This window comes from Mytilus trossulus, chromosome 4, assembly GCF_036588685.1.
Source record: "Mytilus trossulus isolate FHL-02 chromosome 4, PNRI_Mtr1.1.1.hap1, whole genome shotgun sequence".
Taxonomy (NCBI): Eukaryota; Metazoa; Mollusca; class Bivalvia; order Mytilida; family Mytilidae; genus Mytilus; species Mytilus trossulus.
Window position 1 is genome coordinate 93,995,883 of NC_086376.1, and position 20,081 is coordinate 94,015,963.

Consider the following 20,081-nt stretch of genomic DNA (forward strand, 5'->3'; position numbering starts at 1 on the left):
TGCTTCACATACAAAGAAGTGAACATGTTGGCAATATTGAATTCATAGAAGTGCTAAAGAGATGGGATTCGTCCGGACACAGAAAAAATCGCCAAAGCATTTGACAAAGCCTAACCGAACAAAACTGTCAGTGCAACACGTTACTGGTTATAATAATTTGAATTAGAAAGTTATGCTTATTAAATATGCATTTTCATTTTAAGGTTTGAAAATTGTGTCTCTGAAACGAAGTCAAAATAGGTCGATTGGGACAGCCAACAAGCTTGACTGATAAACCAATGACAAATGTTCAACTTTAGAGGGCCTTTCATTTTAAGTTCGCAAATTGTAGCTGGTGGAGTCATAAAACAGGATAAAGCGTAAAAAGAATCTTACTTTACCGGCTCACGTAATCTAACCTCTGGTTTTTAACTAGTTTCAGTATATTCCAGGGGCTTATTTATTGAAATATAACAAAAATTTAACAAGTGATGAATTCTGGAGAGCTACATTGCATACAAGGAAACTGAGTCCCAAATTTTCTGCATAAAACGAGTTCGCATGGCAAACTGAGAACAAAATGAAAACATGAATTAAATTCGAGATAGTAGTGCGGGATGGATTAAGTCACATAAACCAGAGACCTATATACGTCTCTGCATACACATTGGTGCAGAATGCATCTAAAATCGCATTTGTTTCCAAAATAGTTTAAAATCCTCAAATCTGCAATGAAACATTCATTGCAAAACTGCAATTTTTTTTTCCAAAAACATGTATACGTAGCAGATACCTGAACAACTGTCTGTTTAGAAGGAGTCAATTTTGTAACAGGGATTATGTATTGTTAATCAATTCTTTGACTATACTACAGTCTCAGATCAGTTTTATAATAAACAGTTTCTGTAGCTCTTAATCTATCATTAGAACACATATTATACAGTCACTTGATAAAAGTCATCAGACATCTTCGAAGGTTGTAATGTAAAGCAAGTTCATTATTACAGTGTCTGTCAAGCTATCAAACATTTAGGCTGGTGTTAGTTATAAAGCTACAGATTTTGTGTTGCTGATTGTTGTTGCTGGTAACAATATCTCTCTTTGTAATGCAGTTTTTCAGAAACAATGCTGAAATTGATGAACGTTTTTCAATTCAAGGCAATATGTCTTACAAGGAGTTATTTGGTGATTTCAATCGTATAGAATTGTGTCAGTTCATTGCAAACACACAGATACCTTTGAATGAAGAACAAATAGAAATTTGACCCAAAAAAAGTGAAACAAATCGGTAAATACAGAGAAAGCACTATATCACAACCTTGTAAGATCAGTAATGGAATATTGTAGCAAAGCATTGTTAACAACAGAGCCAACAGTACTACTGAAACTTGAAGCAGGGAAAAAAGAAAAGGAAAATAATAAAAATGCTGAATCTAAGAGAAAGTTCAATTGACGGTCACACGAATAAGCAAAAAACATGAATGTGTGCAAAGTACACGGATGCCCCACTCGCACTATCATTTTCCATGTTCAATGGACCGTGAAATTGGAGTCAAAAGTTTAATTTGGCTTTAAATTAGAAAGATCATATCATAAGGAACATGTGTACTAAGTTTCAAGGTGATTGGTCTTCAACTTCATCAAAAACTACCTTGACCAAAAACTTTAACCTGAAGCGGGACAGACGGACGAACGAACAGACAGACGGACGAACGGATGCACAGACCAGAAAACATAATGCCCCTCTACTATCATAGGTGGGGCATAAAAGCAATCACCAAAATACTGAACTACGAGGAAAATTTCGATTAGGAAACTTCAAATCAAACTGAGAGCAAAACAACTGTAGACAAGACCAAACAATATCGGTTTCCGATGGATCCTTATTAGCCTGTATGTTGAACCTGATTCTAGAACACGCCTTATATTCAACCTGCATATGCAAAGCTACTAGCTCCTTAACACAGGACAGAGACTTTAGCAGTCAAATTTAGCTAAATATACTCATCATAGATACCAGGATTTTAAGATATAATTATGACAATTAAGTAGTACTTGTGTGTGGGATGAAAGTTATTACTAGTATTATAAATAATCTTAAATTCCATAAATAAGACTTGATGTGTGATTCTGGTGATGGAATATATGGACATATCTGAATAGTGTACAGACTATTATTATATTTGTGTTTGGATATTATTACTTCGTACTGAAGGTGTGCCTTCACTGGTAGAATATATAAAGACAGATTTATATACATGCCAACATATACAGTAATACAGATGCTGACATCCTTGACACACACTTGAGCAAATGAGACACATCATAAAAACGCAGGTGCCTTTTAAGGAAACAATATCGAACAACAAACGAAAGTTTTACATATTAGCTCAGCTTAGGACAGGAATTAATTTGAGAAACTACAGCCAGTGAATTATACAAATAGAGAGCACATGACACCTCATCCCCAAGTGTAAATGCTTCATAAGTGCACCAGGGATGGGGTAATCGTAATCGATTGTAATTGATTACATTTTTTTCAAGTAAACGACAGTAATCTGTAATCGAAGACATTTTCGATTACATGTAATCGTAATTTAATCGATTACAGCAAAAATTTGGATGTAATCATCGATTACTTTTCGATTACATTTCGATTACTTTAGTAAAATAGTTTGATGAAAATTAATCTATTTCAGAGGTAAATATGCATGTTATCACTTTGCAGTACAGATAAAATATTATGCATCAACAATACTTGAGAGTTAAGCAACTGCCTTATTTTTATCTATTGTCTCAAGCTGCATTATGAGTAACCAGATCCCCTACCTAAATTTACTTTTATATCTAGTGTTTGAAACAAATGGATGTATGTGCTTGTCAATAATTCTAGAGCTTTAATATTTAAATAAGAAAATAGATTTGAAATGATAAAATAGATCTTAAATAAGAAATGTGTCTGTCTTTGGTTAAGTTCTGTACTACATTTTTAAAAGTAGTAAGCTTATTTGTATTATATTTCCTGAAAACATCATTTTCAATCAGAGTTGAAATTAAAGCTTAGAAAAGATAAACAGTTGATTTCTTAAATGTTATGATATAAATGTACATTTGTATATAAATTAAATTAAAAAAGAGCATAAATCCCTTTAGCAATGAACCAATGGCAACGCATAGCAATTCTTTTCAGAAATACATATACATGTATCCCTTTGACACTATAAATATATATTTTTTATATAATTTGATTGAAGAAGTTACAAATCTTAACAAAATTGCCTTTACTAATGAGATAATCAAAGTCGTCTAATCAATAACAAACATACTTTGTTTTTATTTCAATTATCTTATGTCTAATTAAGAAGGAAATTTACAATATTTGGCCCCAGGTTATAAATTGTACTCCAGTGGCAGTTAAATAATCTGTAATTAGTGTTGTTATCCAAACAAAAGGATTAAATCATGCATGTCATTATAAAAATAAATTTTGATCTTAAAAATTAGCTGAACTAATTAATTATGGTTATTTTCATATTTCCATTAAACATTATAATAAACTATGCTAATTGTTTTTGTTATAAAGAGTACAAACAAAAAAGCTAACGTAAGTCAGTAAGATAGCTTAATTTTTGAAAAACAATTATTTATGAATAAGCGATTATTGCAATGCGATGACATATCTTTCATTTATGTTGAAAGTCAAAATTTCAAGATTTTTTAAATATTTCTAATCTTCATCAAGAGATTTGATATAAAAAGCAGCTATTAACTTATAATTTAGAAACATGCAATACTTTGAATGATGCATTTTGTAAAGATCTTAATTTCCACTATTCAAATGTTGAGCAATATAATTGTGTTTTACTCATGTTATTTTTTGTTGAAATGTTGAAGTATGTAATCGACAGTAATCGAAAAGTAATGTAATTACTTTTGATAAAGTAATCGATTGTAATCGATTACATACTAAAATTTGAGTAATCGATTATTAATCGATTGCACAAAAATCCTTCATGTAATCAGTAATCGTGCCCATCCCTGAAGTGCACATGGAATTATATGTACCACAAAATTACTTAAGAAGTCGGGGAAACATTACATCATTAGCAGCTCTACGAGTTGGTTGACCGTTATGGAAAATAAGCTTCACAGATAACGAAAGATATGACCACGGTCCTCTTCACATGGAATCTGACCTACCAGATTGGACTTATCACCAGCTTTGTATAAACATGAGCAACATGAGAGGTGACACATGTGATGCAAGACCTCTTTGCACCTCAGAAGCACCTGATACCACCACCATAGAGACAAGGCTTTAAACTAATGGTTAAGAAACACCAGCATATTGACGTCTGGAATTCAACACAACTATACAATTATTTAGGACTTAACAATGATTCTCACTATACTATTTCTTTATGAATAGGACCAGACAAGAATGATTAAATAGGACAGCAGATAATAATTTTGACAGGTAAACTCTGCATATTACTGCAAAGAAAAATATTGGCGTGTACAGATTGTCAAAGTTGTAAAATAAAAAGTTTTTAGGTAACAGATCTTTTCAAGTGCATTTGGAAAATCTAATTCTATAAAATGTCTATTTACTTTTTAATATTCATCTTTGTATTTGTAAAATAATCAATTTGAATTTCAAGACATATATCAAAAATAATGGCTCAAAGCGATAATAGCTCAGCAACGTATCAATATATGAAACAAATGAACAAATTGTCACATTCCTGTCTTTATAGGCACATGTAGGTCAAATGATTACTTTTAAAAAGACTTAATGTTTAGTGTTTCAACTCTCAAACCTTTGTGACAATCATATGAAGGTGCCTCCCTGTGACTTTTAGACAAATAACAGCAATGAAAGTGCTGTACCTTTGCTTTATGAGGTTGTTTTTTTAACTTTTGTTGTGCGTGTTATGATTTAGTGTCATGGATGAATATCTTTTATCCTTTGTTTTTCTATTAAGGTTGTTGCCTCTTTGACATTCCCCATTTCCATTCTCATTTTCATTATAGGAACCATAACTGAATCTTCTTTAAAGATGTAAGTAAATGATCAGTTATAATCTATTTTTAATGCAGTTTATCCTTGATTTAGGAACAAGTATATATCACACACACTTGAACTCAACTCATCATTTAGAAAGGATTCATTTACCCTTATTTCTTTCAGTTAATTCATCTTACAAGAACAAAACTTTCAGTGCAGTAAATTTTTCACATGTGAGGGAATAAGTTCATATATTACCATTCCAATTCAATTAAGCAAATGCAAAGTTTTTTTCATCTGTGAGGTGCACCACATCAACTGAAATCTTTGTTTGTAGAATGCCACCGTTTGGTGTATATCTTTTTTAAGTATATCAAAATATTGTAACTAAATGCTAAACAAGAATACATGTGTAATTGTAAAGTGTATAAAATAGGATGTATGTGGCTGAATAAAGACAAGAAAAACTTGGGACAACAATGTTTCCGTGTATGATGAACGTTGTTAAATTTCACACTATCAACAAGCAGGAAGTGGCTGAACAGTAGATTTAAAATTTGATAAACATGTACAACTCAATATTGTGAAGCTTCAGACAAAGTATATCTTTCCGTCAGATGGGTTAACTGAGTCTGTCCATTACTATACCTGTTTTTGCCTTTATTCTCTGGAAAAATCTATTCCCTAATATTAAAAATATAATGAACACTTTATTACTCCTTTATTTAGTTTTTTGTCAAATACATGATTTAGTGAAAAATATAACAACATTAAAAGTTCACACATACAATAACAAATGATCATTAATTAAAGAATGCCTGATATTCCCTACAATATATTCAATAATCATAACTTAAAATCTCCATAGAAATGTGGATACTTCAATAATGCATCATGAATTTGTCAATAAATTCTACAAATAAAAGAAAATTTATACCCATAATCTTAACATTTTACAACTGAAATTTGACTAGAATTTGCTGGTCTTAATTAAACTTTTTCACAAGTTGACATCCCTGCAAATTAAGGCAAACACTTTAGTAGACTTTGTTGAAGTAAACACAACAGCATTGGTTCCACACATAGAGTTATACTTCATGTTTGTTTACAAATTCTATCATTTTTTCCTGAGATATTTTGTTCCAATTTTGATAAAAACAACTTGTTTACAAGTTAAGGTTACCATTTAACTTAAATATATATACCATATTTCAAGGATCATGAGAATTACATGTAAATATTTTTTTCTATAAAAATCTTGTCCATAAATGAAAAACAATAAATACCATAATAAATAAAAACACCTCATTTCATGTTATATAAGAACAATATACAGCTATAAAGCTATTTTGGCATGAATTCTGTCCATAAATTATAAGAGCACTGGCTTGTAAGTCTTTGATCATTTATTTGACCTATGCCATGGTTTGATTAAAATATAATAACAATTGTTCCCCTTCAAAAGGAAGTCAACAAATATTACAGTTAATTCACAGCCCTTCTAGCAAATTCACAAACTTAGCTTTATAGTTTTTGACACATATTGAAATGGATTTACTGTAACATACACACACATACATATCACAGTCTAACTTTATTTAAGAGATTCAGTGACAGATGAAATTAAACCCAGTCTTTTTTCTGTAACACACAATCACTGTAAGCTGTGTCTTGATGCCAATCTGATGTCAAAGTTCAATGGAATATTCACAATCCCATCAAGATTCAGCTTCAATACATTTAGCAATAGTGTTTAACTGAATGTTTGATGTTCCTTCATAAATAGTTCCTAAAAAGAGAATGAAGATATCATAAATTTAACTCCCTTATACAAGAAACCCATGATAGAAAATAATTATCTTGAAAACTATATTAAAAGATAAAGAAACTTTTACAAACTTTGGAAATACTCAAATAAAAATGTTCAAATGTTCAACCATCTGTTGTAGAATTATAACTATGCTTCTGCAAATTCAGTAATAATTGTGTGAAGGATAGACTTAAATGTGAAATTAATTATTGCAATATTGTCCAACTTGTTTAATATGACATGAGAATGCCGATGCAAATAATAAATTAATTTAGAGAGTATTATATATTACCTATTTTACAGTCTCTATATTAGAGAGTATTATATATTACCTATTTTACAGTCTCTGTATTAGAGAGTATTATATATTACCTATTTTACAGTCTCTATATTAGAGAGTATTATATATTACCTATTTTACAGTCTCTATAATATTTTTCTATGGGGTAATCTTTTGTAAATCCAACACCACCCATCCACTCAATACACTTTGTTGTTGTTAAAGAAGCAACCTGTTAAATTATTTCATCAATAAAGATTAATATCAACAAAAGTAAACACACTGCTTTTTCTTGTAAGGATAAACAATTATTCAATTGTTTCACAAATCATAATGTTTTCCTAAAATTCTAAAATGTATAAAACTATGTCTGTGTAATTGAAAAATTCTAAAAAAATATACAACAGGAAAATCATTCTTGTTAAAAACGTACTTGAAACTCTACGTTTCAGATATAAAGTATCATGTTTCAAATCAAAAATGCATAACTACTAATATAGCTTATCTAGAAAGGAAAGAAATTTGTTCAAAAGTTTATAAGACTCATATTGAATACCTCTGAAGCATAAAGTTTTGCCATAGCTGCTTCTTTTACAAATGGTTCTCCTGCTTCTTTCCTCCTTGCAGCATTATATACCAGCAGACGACAAGCCTCGATCTGAGTTGCAACATGAGCTATCTGATGCTGCATTGCCTGTAAATGATAAATCATTAATTTCAATACAATGTTGGTGATTTGAGTGATGCCAAAAGCAAATATAAAATTTGTCTTACATGAACTTTCTAATTTTAAATCCATAGATTTTTCTTAATATTTCATTCAGGGGTACTACTTGTACAAGTAATTTGTATTTACTTGAAGATGTAAATTTTTGTATACTTATATAAGTAAATTTGTAGGATACTTATATACCGTCTTTTGGTATGTATAGCGCGCATTGATGTATTGTGCGCACCCCCTTTCTGGTCCAAGAAACGAGAGAAAAAAAGTTTCTTGTTTGTATAATACTTCTAGACATTTTCGGAAAAGTTACAGCTCCAAAATCGGCAAACAGGAAGTTTTCGGTAAACAGGAAGTTTTTTAAATGGACACCAATGTCGGAGAATTCTGTACGGAATACTTAATTTATATGAAATTGAAAGTATTCTAACAAATGAATAAGAATTTTATTAGATTGAGATAAATATTTTAATCCAAATTTAATAAATGGTTTGAGTATCAAGGACAAGATTAAATGTCCAAATTATTGTTCTGATTCAAACAATTTAATAATTACGAATCAGTCTAATAATTATAATTAATGTCATTAGTGCTGTAATAAATTGTTAAAATCTCATTGTTTTCATTTTTTGTTTGATGATTCTAGCTGTTAATCTGGATTATCACACCTCAATCAACAGGTCTAATCGATGTCAAAACAATTCAGTGACAGGTTGACCTTGTTCCTAATTAAATTCGTTCAGGTGACAATTATGGGATTATCATGTTTTCAATCATTATTTCTTGAACAGTTTTTAAAAAGTTGTTTAAAAGTTTAAAAGTTACAAAGTAAAAACGTATTTATAAAAATAAACTTCTCATAGAGTAAATCATCACTTTACAATACTTTGTATTAAGTCACATGACTGACCCACATGACTTGCGATCACCTGATCAATACATTAGAAAAAATGGCGGTTTATATTTTCAAAACGAGCGTGGTTTATTCAATTTTCATACACTTTTCTTCAACTCTCTATGATGAACACATACAAAAACAGTAAGTTATGACAACAAGGAACACAGAGGCTAATTTAATCGACAGCAAAAGCTTTATTGTGTCTTTATTAAGACTTGGCAAATTTCCGGATTGCCAAACAGATGGACAAATTTACACAATAAACCTATCAACAAAGATATAGAATGTATTTTATTTGAATAAAACATGACAAATCAAGAACAATGCGATACATATTACAATTATAACATGTAAAACATAAAAACAATCTAGGTTTTAGCAAAAATATTCCGTACTCTTCACTTCACTTGGAAATATCTTTGTCGGAGTATGGACCTGAAAAAAAGACTAAGAAATTGTTTGTAGTCGTGTATAACACGCACCCCTCTTACAAGAAACATGACCTAGGGTATAAATGTGCGCGTTATACATACCAAAAGACGGTAAATAAGAGAATTTTATTAACTTGTATAGGTAAAAAAATAATTGGCTAAGTTCTGTCCCTTAGATAATCAGGGTTTTTTTACTTATATATGTGAAAAAGTCATCCTATCTTCTTTTCTTAAATTCTTAGGATTTCTTTGCTCTAATGAAATTTTAAATTGTCTGCCCTTTGCAGATGTCTTTACTAATCATTTGAGTGTAATTTCATGGACAAGAAAATCTGATTTGTCATTAACAAGCCCCCAAGGAGCAATTTTAGAAGGCCCTGTGCAAATACTTCAGATCTTTGCACAATCAGTTTCAGATGAATTAATGAGATGAAACATTGAACTCCATAAACTTTGTAGTTTATATGTTGTATGCCTATAGTTGTTATGACTTTGGTAAATAAAGATATATAATAATACAATAAAAAATTATAAGCTAACTTGGGAAAAATCATTAAAGGCATGTTTTACATTTCAAAATTTGAGAATATTTGTGGGATTGTATTTTTTTTTACTTATACAAGTGAATTTTTGAGAAGATTAAAGGGAGATTATTCAAAATTATAATTCACTTATATAAGTATATATTTTTTTACCTCTTCAAGTAAATAAAATTACTTGTACAGGTAGCACCCCTAACTGTATTTTGTTGATACAGAAATTCCTGTTTTATGAGTTTCGAACAGCAGTATACTACTGTTGCCTTTTTTAATAATTTGATTTACCTGAAAGTCCCAGATTCTTCTACCAAACTGTTTCCTCTCTTTAGTGTATGGAACTGTGTTGTTAAAGCATCCTTCTGCAAGACCTAACATCTACAAAGAACAAAACAAAATATAAATATTTATACTGCAGGCAGTGGTTGTCATTTTATTTCTAAGTGTTTATGTCAATACTGGTGGTGCTGGTAGGACTTTAATAGTCTCTATTAATTCATCTTCTATTTTTTTTACTCTGGACGATGTTCAGTTTGACATATATTGCATACACATTTGTCTTTTGATGAAGATTGCATGATTAACTCAAGACATTATTACCAGTATATGTTACTTTTTACCTAAACATAAAAAAGTTTAACCTAAATGTACCTGAGAAGCAATGCCAATTCTTCCTTCATTCAATATTTCAATAGCATATCTGTATCCCATTCCAACCTGTCCTAATACATTACTGGCTGGAACCTTTGAATATAACATGTTACAGGTACAAGATAAGTAATACTGAAAGTAGTTTGCATATTTATAAACAAAATATTACAAAGTCTCAACTGGAACACTTTCCAGCATATAGATACCATTGTTATCGGCACAAGTACCTATTGTGACAAGAACACATCATCCTCTGATAAATCAACATGACATGATACATGTGTATTATCATGATTTGGTGTTTAGTGAACTGAGCAGATTGAAAAAATTATGTTTTAGTGCTTTGTTTTTATCTGACGAGTTAAGCCTTTTCTAACTGATTTTAACCAGTTGTTGGAACAGCACTATCCTCAGCTAGGGAAGGGGTTTAGGCTGTAACAAACATTAACCCAGACACATTATGTATGTGTTTTATGTGTTTTTCATGTCAAGGGTCAAAATTTAATGTTTGTTGGTGGTTGCCTTCATTTAGTCATGTAAATGAGGCTTTAATATATACTTGATGTTGTGTGTTTTTCTCATTGGTTAAGGCCAGATGGTTACCTTTTTAAAAGGGTACAATAGCTTACATTACAATGGTTTAATTACTTATGTATACAATGTGATATTGTAGATTACAATGGTTTAATTACTTATGTATACAATGTGATATTGTAGATTACAATGGTTTAATTACTTATGTATACAATGTGATATTGTAGATTACAATGGTTTAATTACTTATGTATACAATGTGATATTGTAGATTACAATGATTTAATTACTTATGTATACAATGTGATATTGTAGATTACAATGGTTTAAGGGCATACGATACAGTTACAGGGGAGGTAATGACGTTGCTAACCTAAAATGTTCTTTTCGCGACTTCAAACTGCGACACATCGGGAAAAGATGTATTTTTGACTGATTTTTATCATTCAAACTGATTTAATTTGAAAACGAGTTCATGGACCCCTTTTTTTTAAAACGGCAATTTGTTTAATTTTGCAGGGCGATTATGTGACCCAAATTTTATAAATCTGTAAATAGAGGATTTTTTTTTAATTTTTATAAACATGCAGTAAAAAATGACGTTTTTTCCTCAATTCATGAACATTGGATGAATATGAGTTATTTCTGAATAAAAAAATGCATATTTTTTAGGATACTTATAAAAAACAGAAATTACCGATTATTTAACAAAAAAAAAATTATGTTTATCTTCTATAACAAAAAAGTTATGTCTTTCTTCCGAAAAAGAAATTAAGCCACAAATCTGCATTTTGAGTAAATATACCAAATTTCGACCTCATTTTACTCAAAAAGTAGCACATGAAGGTATATTTTTTATTACATATTTGATTTAAGCAGGTAAAAAATAGCCTATATGCAAATTTTCATGAACTTGTAAATACAGGTCAAAACTGTATCATATGCCCTTAATTACTTATGTATACAATGTGATATTGTAGATTACAATGGTTTAATTACTTATGTATACAATGTGATATTGTAAATTACAATGGTTTAATTACTTATGTATACAATGTGATATTGTAGATTACAATGGTTTAATTACTTTTGTATACAATGTGATATTGTAGATTACAATGGTTTAATTACTTATGTATACAATGTGATATTGTAGATTACAATGGTTTAATTACTTATGTATACAATGTGATATTGTAGATTACAATGGTTTAATAACTTATGTATACAATGTGATATTGTATATTACAATGGTTTAATTACTTATGTATACAATGTGATATTGTAGATTACAATGGTTTAATTACTTATGTATACAATGTGATATTGTAGATTACAATGGTTTAATTACTTTTGTATACAATGTGATATTGTAGATTACAATGGTTTAATTACTTATGTATACAATGTGATATTGTAGATTACAATGGTTTAATTACTTATGTATACAATGTGATATTGTAGATTACAATGGTTTAATTACTTATGTATACAATGTGATATTGTAGATTACAATGGTTTAATTACTTATGTATACAATGTGATATTGTAAATTACAATGGTTTAATTACTTATGTATACAATGTGATATTGTAGATTACAATGGTTTAATTACTTATGTATACAATGTGATATTGTAGATTACAATGGTTTAATTACTTTTGTATACAATGTGATATTGTAGATTACAATGGTTTAATTACTTATGTATACAATGTGATATTGTAGATTACAATGGTTTAATAACTTATGTATACAATGTTATATTGTATATTACAATGGTTTAATTACTTATGTATACAATGTGATATTGTAGATTACAATGGTTTAATTACTTATATATACAATGTGATATTGTAGACTTTACAGGCTTGACTACTTTGAATGAAAATACATTTATTTACCTTTACATTATCAAAATGTACCGGACATGTGCTACTTGCTCTAATACCAAGTTTGTCCTCCTTCTTACCAAGAGATAAACCTTCAGTATCACGGTCAACAAGAAATGTGGTTATTCCTTTATAACCCTGAAATAAACATGTGATCCATCATAATAAATAAAGGATGCACAATATTCCGACTTTGTAAAATACAATTGGTTTCAAATTTACTTACATAATTAATATAAAAAAAACATAAGAACATATACTGCATTGGTGTTGTAATAAATCCCAATAAAAATCTTTAAAGATATGTTATTTTATAACAAACAATTGGTGGAATAAATAAATAGAACTAGAAACTATGAGCTTAAAATCTTAATAATGACTTTATTTCTGATAGCAGATGAATTGTATTTTATAAATACCTTTGTAGGGTCTGCATTAGCCATGACCATAAACAAGCCAGCATGTTCAGCATTAGTTATCCAGATCTTTGTTCCATTTATTGTATAGTAATCTCCATTTTTCACTGCTGACGTTTTCATTGCAAAAGCATCCGACCCTGATTCTGTCTCAGATAAACAAAAACTACCAACCTGTTTAAACAAAAATAGTGCCATTAATTTAAAACATTAAGGCTTATAATTGGGCATCTCTGGTATAACCTGAAGACTTATTGGTAAACAGTTGAATAATATCCAGAGCATAAAAATTAAGACAATGATCCGGAATCATCAGGAATCTTCTGTGCTTTGTTGAGCATTGTCTAAAGAGGCAAAGACGCTGTTTACGGCTCATACAATAAAATCTGTAAACTTAAATGTTAAAATCTATGTTAATAAACATCATCCATCATAATTAAGGTTGTGATTCAACTACATTTGAATGTCACAACTCAGCAAAAAAATATTGCCTTGTATAAATCATGGAATACAATTAAATTTAGCAAAAAGTCATGCTACTTTATATGAGCAATCATACACTTTATCACCAAGTTTTCATTGTGACATCGTGATACATAATAAGTGGAAAATTAAACAATCATTTTCTTACCCCTCATAATTAATCATAACTCACTTGGCTTTATTAATATTTATAAAAACCAGATCTATTAGTTTTATTTAATAATGTCTATGATATTCTAATAATATTCTAACTTGTCTAGAAACAGGCAGAATAACACTAGATAATTGACAACGTAGATACTGTCTATTTGAAATCTACAAGTTGTTTCCTGAAAAATTTGTTTTTTTCTATCATTATCTCTTAATCTAGCATCTACCTATTCTTATGTCTTTATAATATTCATATCATATACATTAGTCTCAGAATGCATTTTTTTTTTTATCATTACATGTAATTGTTTTTGGCTTTTAACTAGCTTTAAGTACTCTCAAATCATTTTTCATGTTAATTTGAAACAATGTCATACAATTTAAAACAAGGTCATACAATTACCTGTTTATACAAGGTCATACAATTTGAAACAAGGTCATACAATAACCTGTTGATACAAGGTCATACAATAACCTGTTGATACAAGGTCATACAATTTGTATTGCTTTTTTGTTATTTAATATTATATCTTGTCTCTATATTTTTAATATATTCTAGCTTTGATAATTGTTTAGTATGACTTTACATTTTCACTCCTGTTGTTGAACCACGAACAACAAAATCATTTATATTTTGTAAAAAATATTTCCGTTCTCCCATACTGTACATAATTATTTTCATTTATCTGTGTATATTATTTTTAAATTTGGCAGCATATTATTCAAAGTTATAGTTGTTTTCCTGAAATTATTTAACATATCACCCCTTATTTTATTGATTTTGTATTTACATTCTGTCATTGATCAAATTTTGTTCAGTGTATATTAATTTTTATGTTATGTCTTTTTTTTTTTTTAGTAAAGCCATTTCAATTGATATTAACATATAGTGTGACTTTCTATGTTGTGATATTACACTAGTGTGGTCATAAACAAAACATACAATAACCTACAGTGTCAGTTGCAAGTCGAGGAAGATATTTGTCTTTCTGTTCCTGTGTCCCCAATTTTTGAATCAAGTTGTTTATCAATGTATTATGTACATCTACTAATACACTGACTGAGGCATCCACTTTAGCTAATTCCTCTATAATCAGATTGGCTATAAAAAATGTTGAACCAGTGCCTCCATACTCTGGGTCGATTTCTATACCCATCAGCTAAAAATGAAAATAATATAACGTCATAATTGTTCAATTGTAAATTAATGGGATACAATCCATTCAAGATCATGCAATATTTTTTTTTCTATTTCATATACACATGTGCGGTAAATAACTAAATTCTTTAAGCTTGATGCTCTCTCTTATATGTACTTGTTGTAGGCATTCCCCATTTCCATTCTCAATTTTATATAAAAGTGGTTCACTTTTACATTACCATTTTTATTAAAATCTTAAATGCACATAACAACCCAAATTAAGCTTTTCAGATAAAATTTCATACATGTACGTAAAAAGATATATTCAAAAGTTTTTTAACATGAAGTAAAAATTGGGAATCATGTATACATATGTTTTACAATTACCCCATTATCAAACAAAGCTTGAAGCACCGATGAGTCCAAATGGCTGTTTGCATCCATCTCTCTGACCAAAGGTTGAATCTTTTCTGCTGCCATTTTAGCCACTAAATATAAATTTTTACTCAGATATAAGAGAAGAACTTTTTAATTACATTAATGTTCTGAACAATAATTTTAATGCATTTAACTCTAATGAAAATTTGATTTTATTATGAAGTGTGTTCATGCTCAAGTTTTATTAGTGAAGACATTGCAACTTATGTTTAATAGTAGGAAGATAAATCTGTAAATTTTTAATCTTTATTGATTGTATAAATGAACTTAAAGGAGTTTTTAAACATTTTAGTATCATGAAAAGTTTTATTATTTAAATATTTATTTTACATTATAGTATATATTTTTTAGTTTGAAAACGATGAAAGTGCATGTCTTATATGTCTTAAAGGCAGAGATTTCAATTTTATTTTTGTTAGTGAAAGATTGACATTTGTTTTTTATGACTGACTATTTTTTGGTTAAGAGAGTCAAACATACATGTGGCCAGAGAACACAGTTATTACGTAGTGCATTTCTATTAGACAATAAATTAAAATTAATAAGAACACACCTGTTCTTTCTCAAATAGATGTTTACAGTGTACTGTGTAGTGTACTTCTAGTGGGGCAAATAATATCAAATTTATAGAATTTCTACCAGCTCTAACTCAAAATATTGACAATTCTGTGTTAAGGGGGTATAAAATTCAGTTTGACAGCTTCAGATGTAATAAAATTTGACCTTTTTAAACTGGACCAAATCACTACTTAACATAAAGATTCAACACCCAATTGTTTGTTAACCTGTTGTTTCATCCCCCAACTTTATATTTCATGCATTAAATATCAAGAAATAAATTGGGAAAGTATATCAAATAAAAAATGCAAGTTATACACAGTTCACACTAGGGACTATATTGGTAGACAACAAAAACCAAAGGATGATAACTGTGTCCTCGGACCATGTACAATGAAAGACAAACCGGTTTCCTTCATCATCTTTTCTTCGTCAGACAACAAGTCAACTGGCAGATTTCTTTGTTCACCTCCATGTGAAGATGGAACTTTGTGACCTGAAGCTGACATGCTGTACAATCTTTGGCTCCATCCTCTCGGACACTGTTGGACAGCTCTTCTTAGAAGTGACTGAAAAACATGAATAATACTCTAAGAGCATGGCAGCTACAAAAATATACATATAATCATAATTTATATTTGAATATGTTAACTCCATTATTGTTTTTGATTAGACTGTTTATCATGTTTAAAATCATATCAGAAGAAGAAAAACAGGTGACAGTAGACAGAATATTTCCAAATAGAGAGGGCAAATTCATTGCAGCACCATATTTGCAATATGATACTTCACATACATTTTTGTACATGTCATTTGCATGTAGGACAGTCATGATGGTACATGTAAGAAAATTTAAAACCAGTAGATTGCACATCTTCAACTGTCACAGATGAGCTATCAATTTACTCCCAACATTTAGAGAGTGTTGCTGGAGTAATTCTAGTATTTTGATGTGACACCAGGTGTTTGGAGTATGATAATCAGTACTTTATGTGTGTATGGTGTGTACTCAGTACAGTGCTCTAGCTAGAATTCAAAAGGGGCAGGGTGCCAGTGGAGGGCAGGGCACTTTTTTTATGATAGGAGAGGCACTGCTCATTTTTTTTGTCTACGCGTTGCGTGCATCACAATTTCACATATTTTTTTACTGTATATATTGTTAATAAGATGCATAAGTTGTTGTTTTGATTATTTATTCTATAAAATTTGCATAAGAAAAGTCATTCATACTTTTTTTGTAATGAGACAGTTTATATCTTTAAGGTAACATTCTTATATTATTTTGTATTCAATTTAAATTCAATTTGTTGTTTTTTCCTATTTCTAGTGCTAGATAATATTTTAGGAGCACAATTTTGTAATAAGCTTTTTCAGGGGAAATAACTCCAAAATTATTTTCCATGTTTACGTCTGCTTGTCGCTTACAAGTTGAAATGGACGACGTTTCTGTGAAGGCATAGTTTTATTTTGATTACCTCAATTCTATTCTAAATTCATGATAGTCTTCATTCATATCATCTTCCATTTTGACTTGAAGATCGAAAAGAAAATGCAGACACATTCATCATATTTCTGACAAAAAGGTACATTGTCTTAATTAAATCACCTAGTAATTAACACCTTTGAAGTCTTATCCACAATAATTGATTGTAATGACATGATTAAACTCGTTACCTGGGGGCAATCACCAGGAATCATACAAGTATATGTAATTTAACTTCTGATTAGCAATCGATGAAACAAAAGGCAATTTTCACAAAACAGCACAAGTTTTTTTTTTCCGAAACGATGTCAGGGCAGAAGGGCACGGCTCAGGGCAACCAGGGCGCTGCGCCCTTTTATTTTGGGCTAACAAGACCACTGCAGTGTATGTTTAGAAATAAAAGTGATAGGTTTTCTTACTCGAAATTAATACTCCCACTTTGCTGTTTATGAGCAGGGGGTAGGTAAATTCTTGTTCGTTAATCATATGTTTATAGCAGTTTTTAAAATCATATCCCATCAGATCTGAACAACTCCATGATCTCTGACCTCTGAATTCCAAAAAGGTACAAGAACACAATCTACATCTACATCTACATCTACGACAAAAGGGTACTTCGACCCATCACTCAAGTATGGTTTAACTTTTGACGTCCTCCAACATGACAATAAACTTTCTATATTTACAACCAATGGTTCCAAAATTGTGCTAGAAATTTATATACAGGTGCAGGTTAAAAACATTTTCTACCAGTATCGACTGTCTGTGTTGCTAGCCACTACAGAGGAGCTTGGTGAGTTTGGTCTTGAATTCCTCACTGCTCTCGATCTCTAATAGTTCATCTGGTAGTTTATTCCAGTCTCTGATGGTCCTAGGGAAAAAGCTGTATTTGTAGATATCTTTATTTGGCCTTATTTGTACATATCTTTTAGTGTTCGGTTGATGGAGTCTCGACGTTCTTCTTGGTTTTATAATGTGCGTTGGAATAGGTATAGCAACTCTTTCATGGATGGCTTTATGAAAGAGTGTTATACGTGCTACTTTTCGTCTTATTTCTAGTGGTGTTAAATTTAATTCTTCTAGAAGAGTTGTTACTGTTCCAGGCTCTCTTGAGTAATTGCTTTTGATAAAGCGTGCTGCACGGCGTTGGACCATCTCAATCTGATAAATATGTTTTTGTAAGTGAGGGTCCCATGCGCTGCAAGCGTATTCAAGGTGCGGTCGGACAAGGGCAAGATAGGCTTGTTTTTTAACTTCCTCTGGACATGATCCAACATTTCTTCGTATGAAGCCTAGTGCTTTATTTCCTTTGGTGACAACTTTGTAAACTTGTTTGTCCCATGACATGGTGTTGGTGAGTTCAGCTCCTAGGTATGGGTTTGATGCAACTGATTCCAGGATATGACCATTGATGTTGTAGTTGAAGTTGATGGTTTTCCTTTTTTTGGTTATTGTAAGGACATAGCATTTTGAAGGATTGAATATCATTTGCCAAATTTTTGTCCATTTTACCATTTTGTCGAGATCTTCTTGTAGATGTTTGCAGTCATCCTTTGACGAGATTGCTAGGTAGAGTAGGCTATCATCTGCAAACAGGCGAATTTTTGATGTTATGTCATTCCCGATGTCGTTTATGTATAGGAGAAACAGCAATGGTCCTAAAACTGTTCCCTGTGGTACGCCAGATTTTACTTTAGCAGTACTTGATCTTTCTCCTTCCAGTGTGACTTGTTGTTCTCTTTTTGTCAGCCAAGCTTCTAACCAAATGAAAATGAAATACATTTCTGACTATGTTTTTTTCAAGGAATTATTATTTAACTGTTATGCTGTTCCGCTATCTAATTTTTAAGATGTAATTGGTGATGATGATGTTGCTGTTTAAAGATCCTGAAAGCAAATTATATAACCAAAATCAAATGAAGCCAAAGTGTCATTTAAAAATCTATTGATATAGACGTCATACCTTCTCTCATAAGAAATATATTGAACAGATAAAACAAAAGAAGGTATCCCAGTAATAATGGGTCTCATAGAATATAAAAACTAACATAATTCTCAATTTTACATAACTTTCTTACCGAGACAGACTTTAAGTACGCCATGATTCTAATTTTCGAAATCAAATCAGTTTGAACAAAGCGATTTCACTTACAAATAAAATAAAAACATATTATATCATGGCACCTTCTTTATAAGTGTGTATTTATCTAGGTTATGTGCAACCTAAATAAGTAATATTGATAATTATGTCAAAATATAACAAATAATATGGTTAATTTTAAGTTCGTATTTCATATATTTTGCGAAATTCAAATCTGGTCTATTACCGAAAAGAGTACAAGAATAAAGGCGGGATGCGAAGGCCCCTCTGATTGCTGATACAAATGACGTATGTTTCATCGACCACTCTAATTAACTTACTTTTATGATATCAATAGTAAAACAACATTATAATGAAATCATAGAAGTGAATTAAAAGAAAATGACCAAACCAGCAGTTAGTAATCAAAGAAGAAGAAGACATGAGGAGATGTAGTCGGAGATTACTCTGACGTCCGACGGCTGTTTTGCAAGACAAGCTGGGGCCGTGTGTCTCAGCCGTCAGACGTCAGAGTAATATCGGACCAGAAAAGATTCGCGAATAACATTTTTTATCATTTTTTTAAAGGGCG

The 20,081-nt window shown here is 30.4% G+C and overlaps 1 protein-coding gene across 2 annotated transcripts; it reads right to left on the bottom strand.

Annotated features, from left to right (window-relative positions):
- Window positions 1-5,691: 5,691 nt before the first annotated feature.
- LOC134716366 (short/branched chain specific acyl-CoA dehydrogenase, mitochondrial-like) lies at window positions 5,692-19,619 on the bottom strand. 2 transcript variants are annotated; one of them, XM_063579331.1, is made up of 11 exons: window positions 19,488-19,619; window positions 16,333-16,495; window positions 15,318-15,418; window positions 14,743-14,949; window positions 13,160-13,330; window positions 12,753-12,878; window positions 10,315-10,407; window positions 9,952-10,041; window positions 7,634-7,771; window positions 7,210-7,309; window positions 5,692-6,776 (listed from the first exon to the last, which is right to left on the bottom strand). In XM_063579331.1, exons 1-11 carry the CDS (start codon window positions 19,509-19,511, stop codon window positions 6,706-6,708), a joined length of 1,284 nt encoding a protein of 427 aa, XP_063435401.1. In that variant the 5' UTR covers window positions 19,512-19,619; the 3' UTR covers window positions 5,692-6,705. The 2 variants fall into 2 exon arrangements, with proteins under 2 accessions (XP_063435401.1, XP_063435400.1); XM_063579330.1 differs by having other exon boundaries at window positions 19,458-19,526.
- Window positions 19,620-20,081: the final 462 nt, after the last annotated feature.

Excerpts from the sequence above, each read along its gene's own strand:
- LOC134716366 (XM_063579330.1), bottom strand. The coding sequence starts at position 19,511 with ATGGCGTACTTAAAGTCTGTCTCGGTAAGAAAGTTATGTAAAATTGAG. Across the intron at positions 13,331-14,742 it reads CTCGACTTGCAACTGACACT|GTTGGTAGTTTTTGTTTATC; the intron begins GTAGGTTATTGT and ends TTGTTTAAACAG. Across the intron at positions 10,042-10,314 it reads GAATTGGCATTGCTTCTCAG|ATGTTAGGTCTTGCAGAAGG; the intron begins GTACATTTAGGT and ends TGTTCTTTGTAG.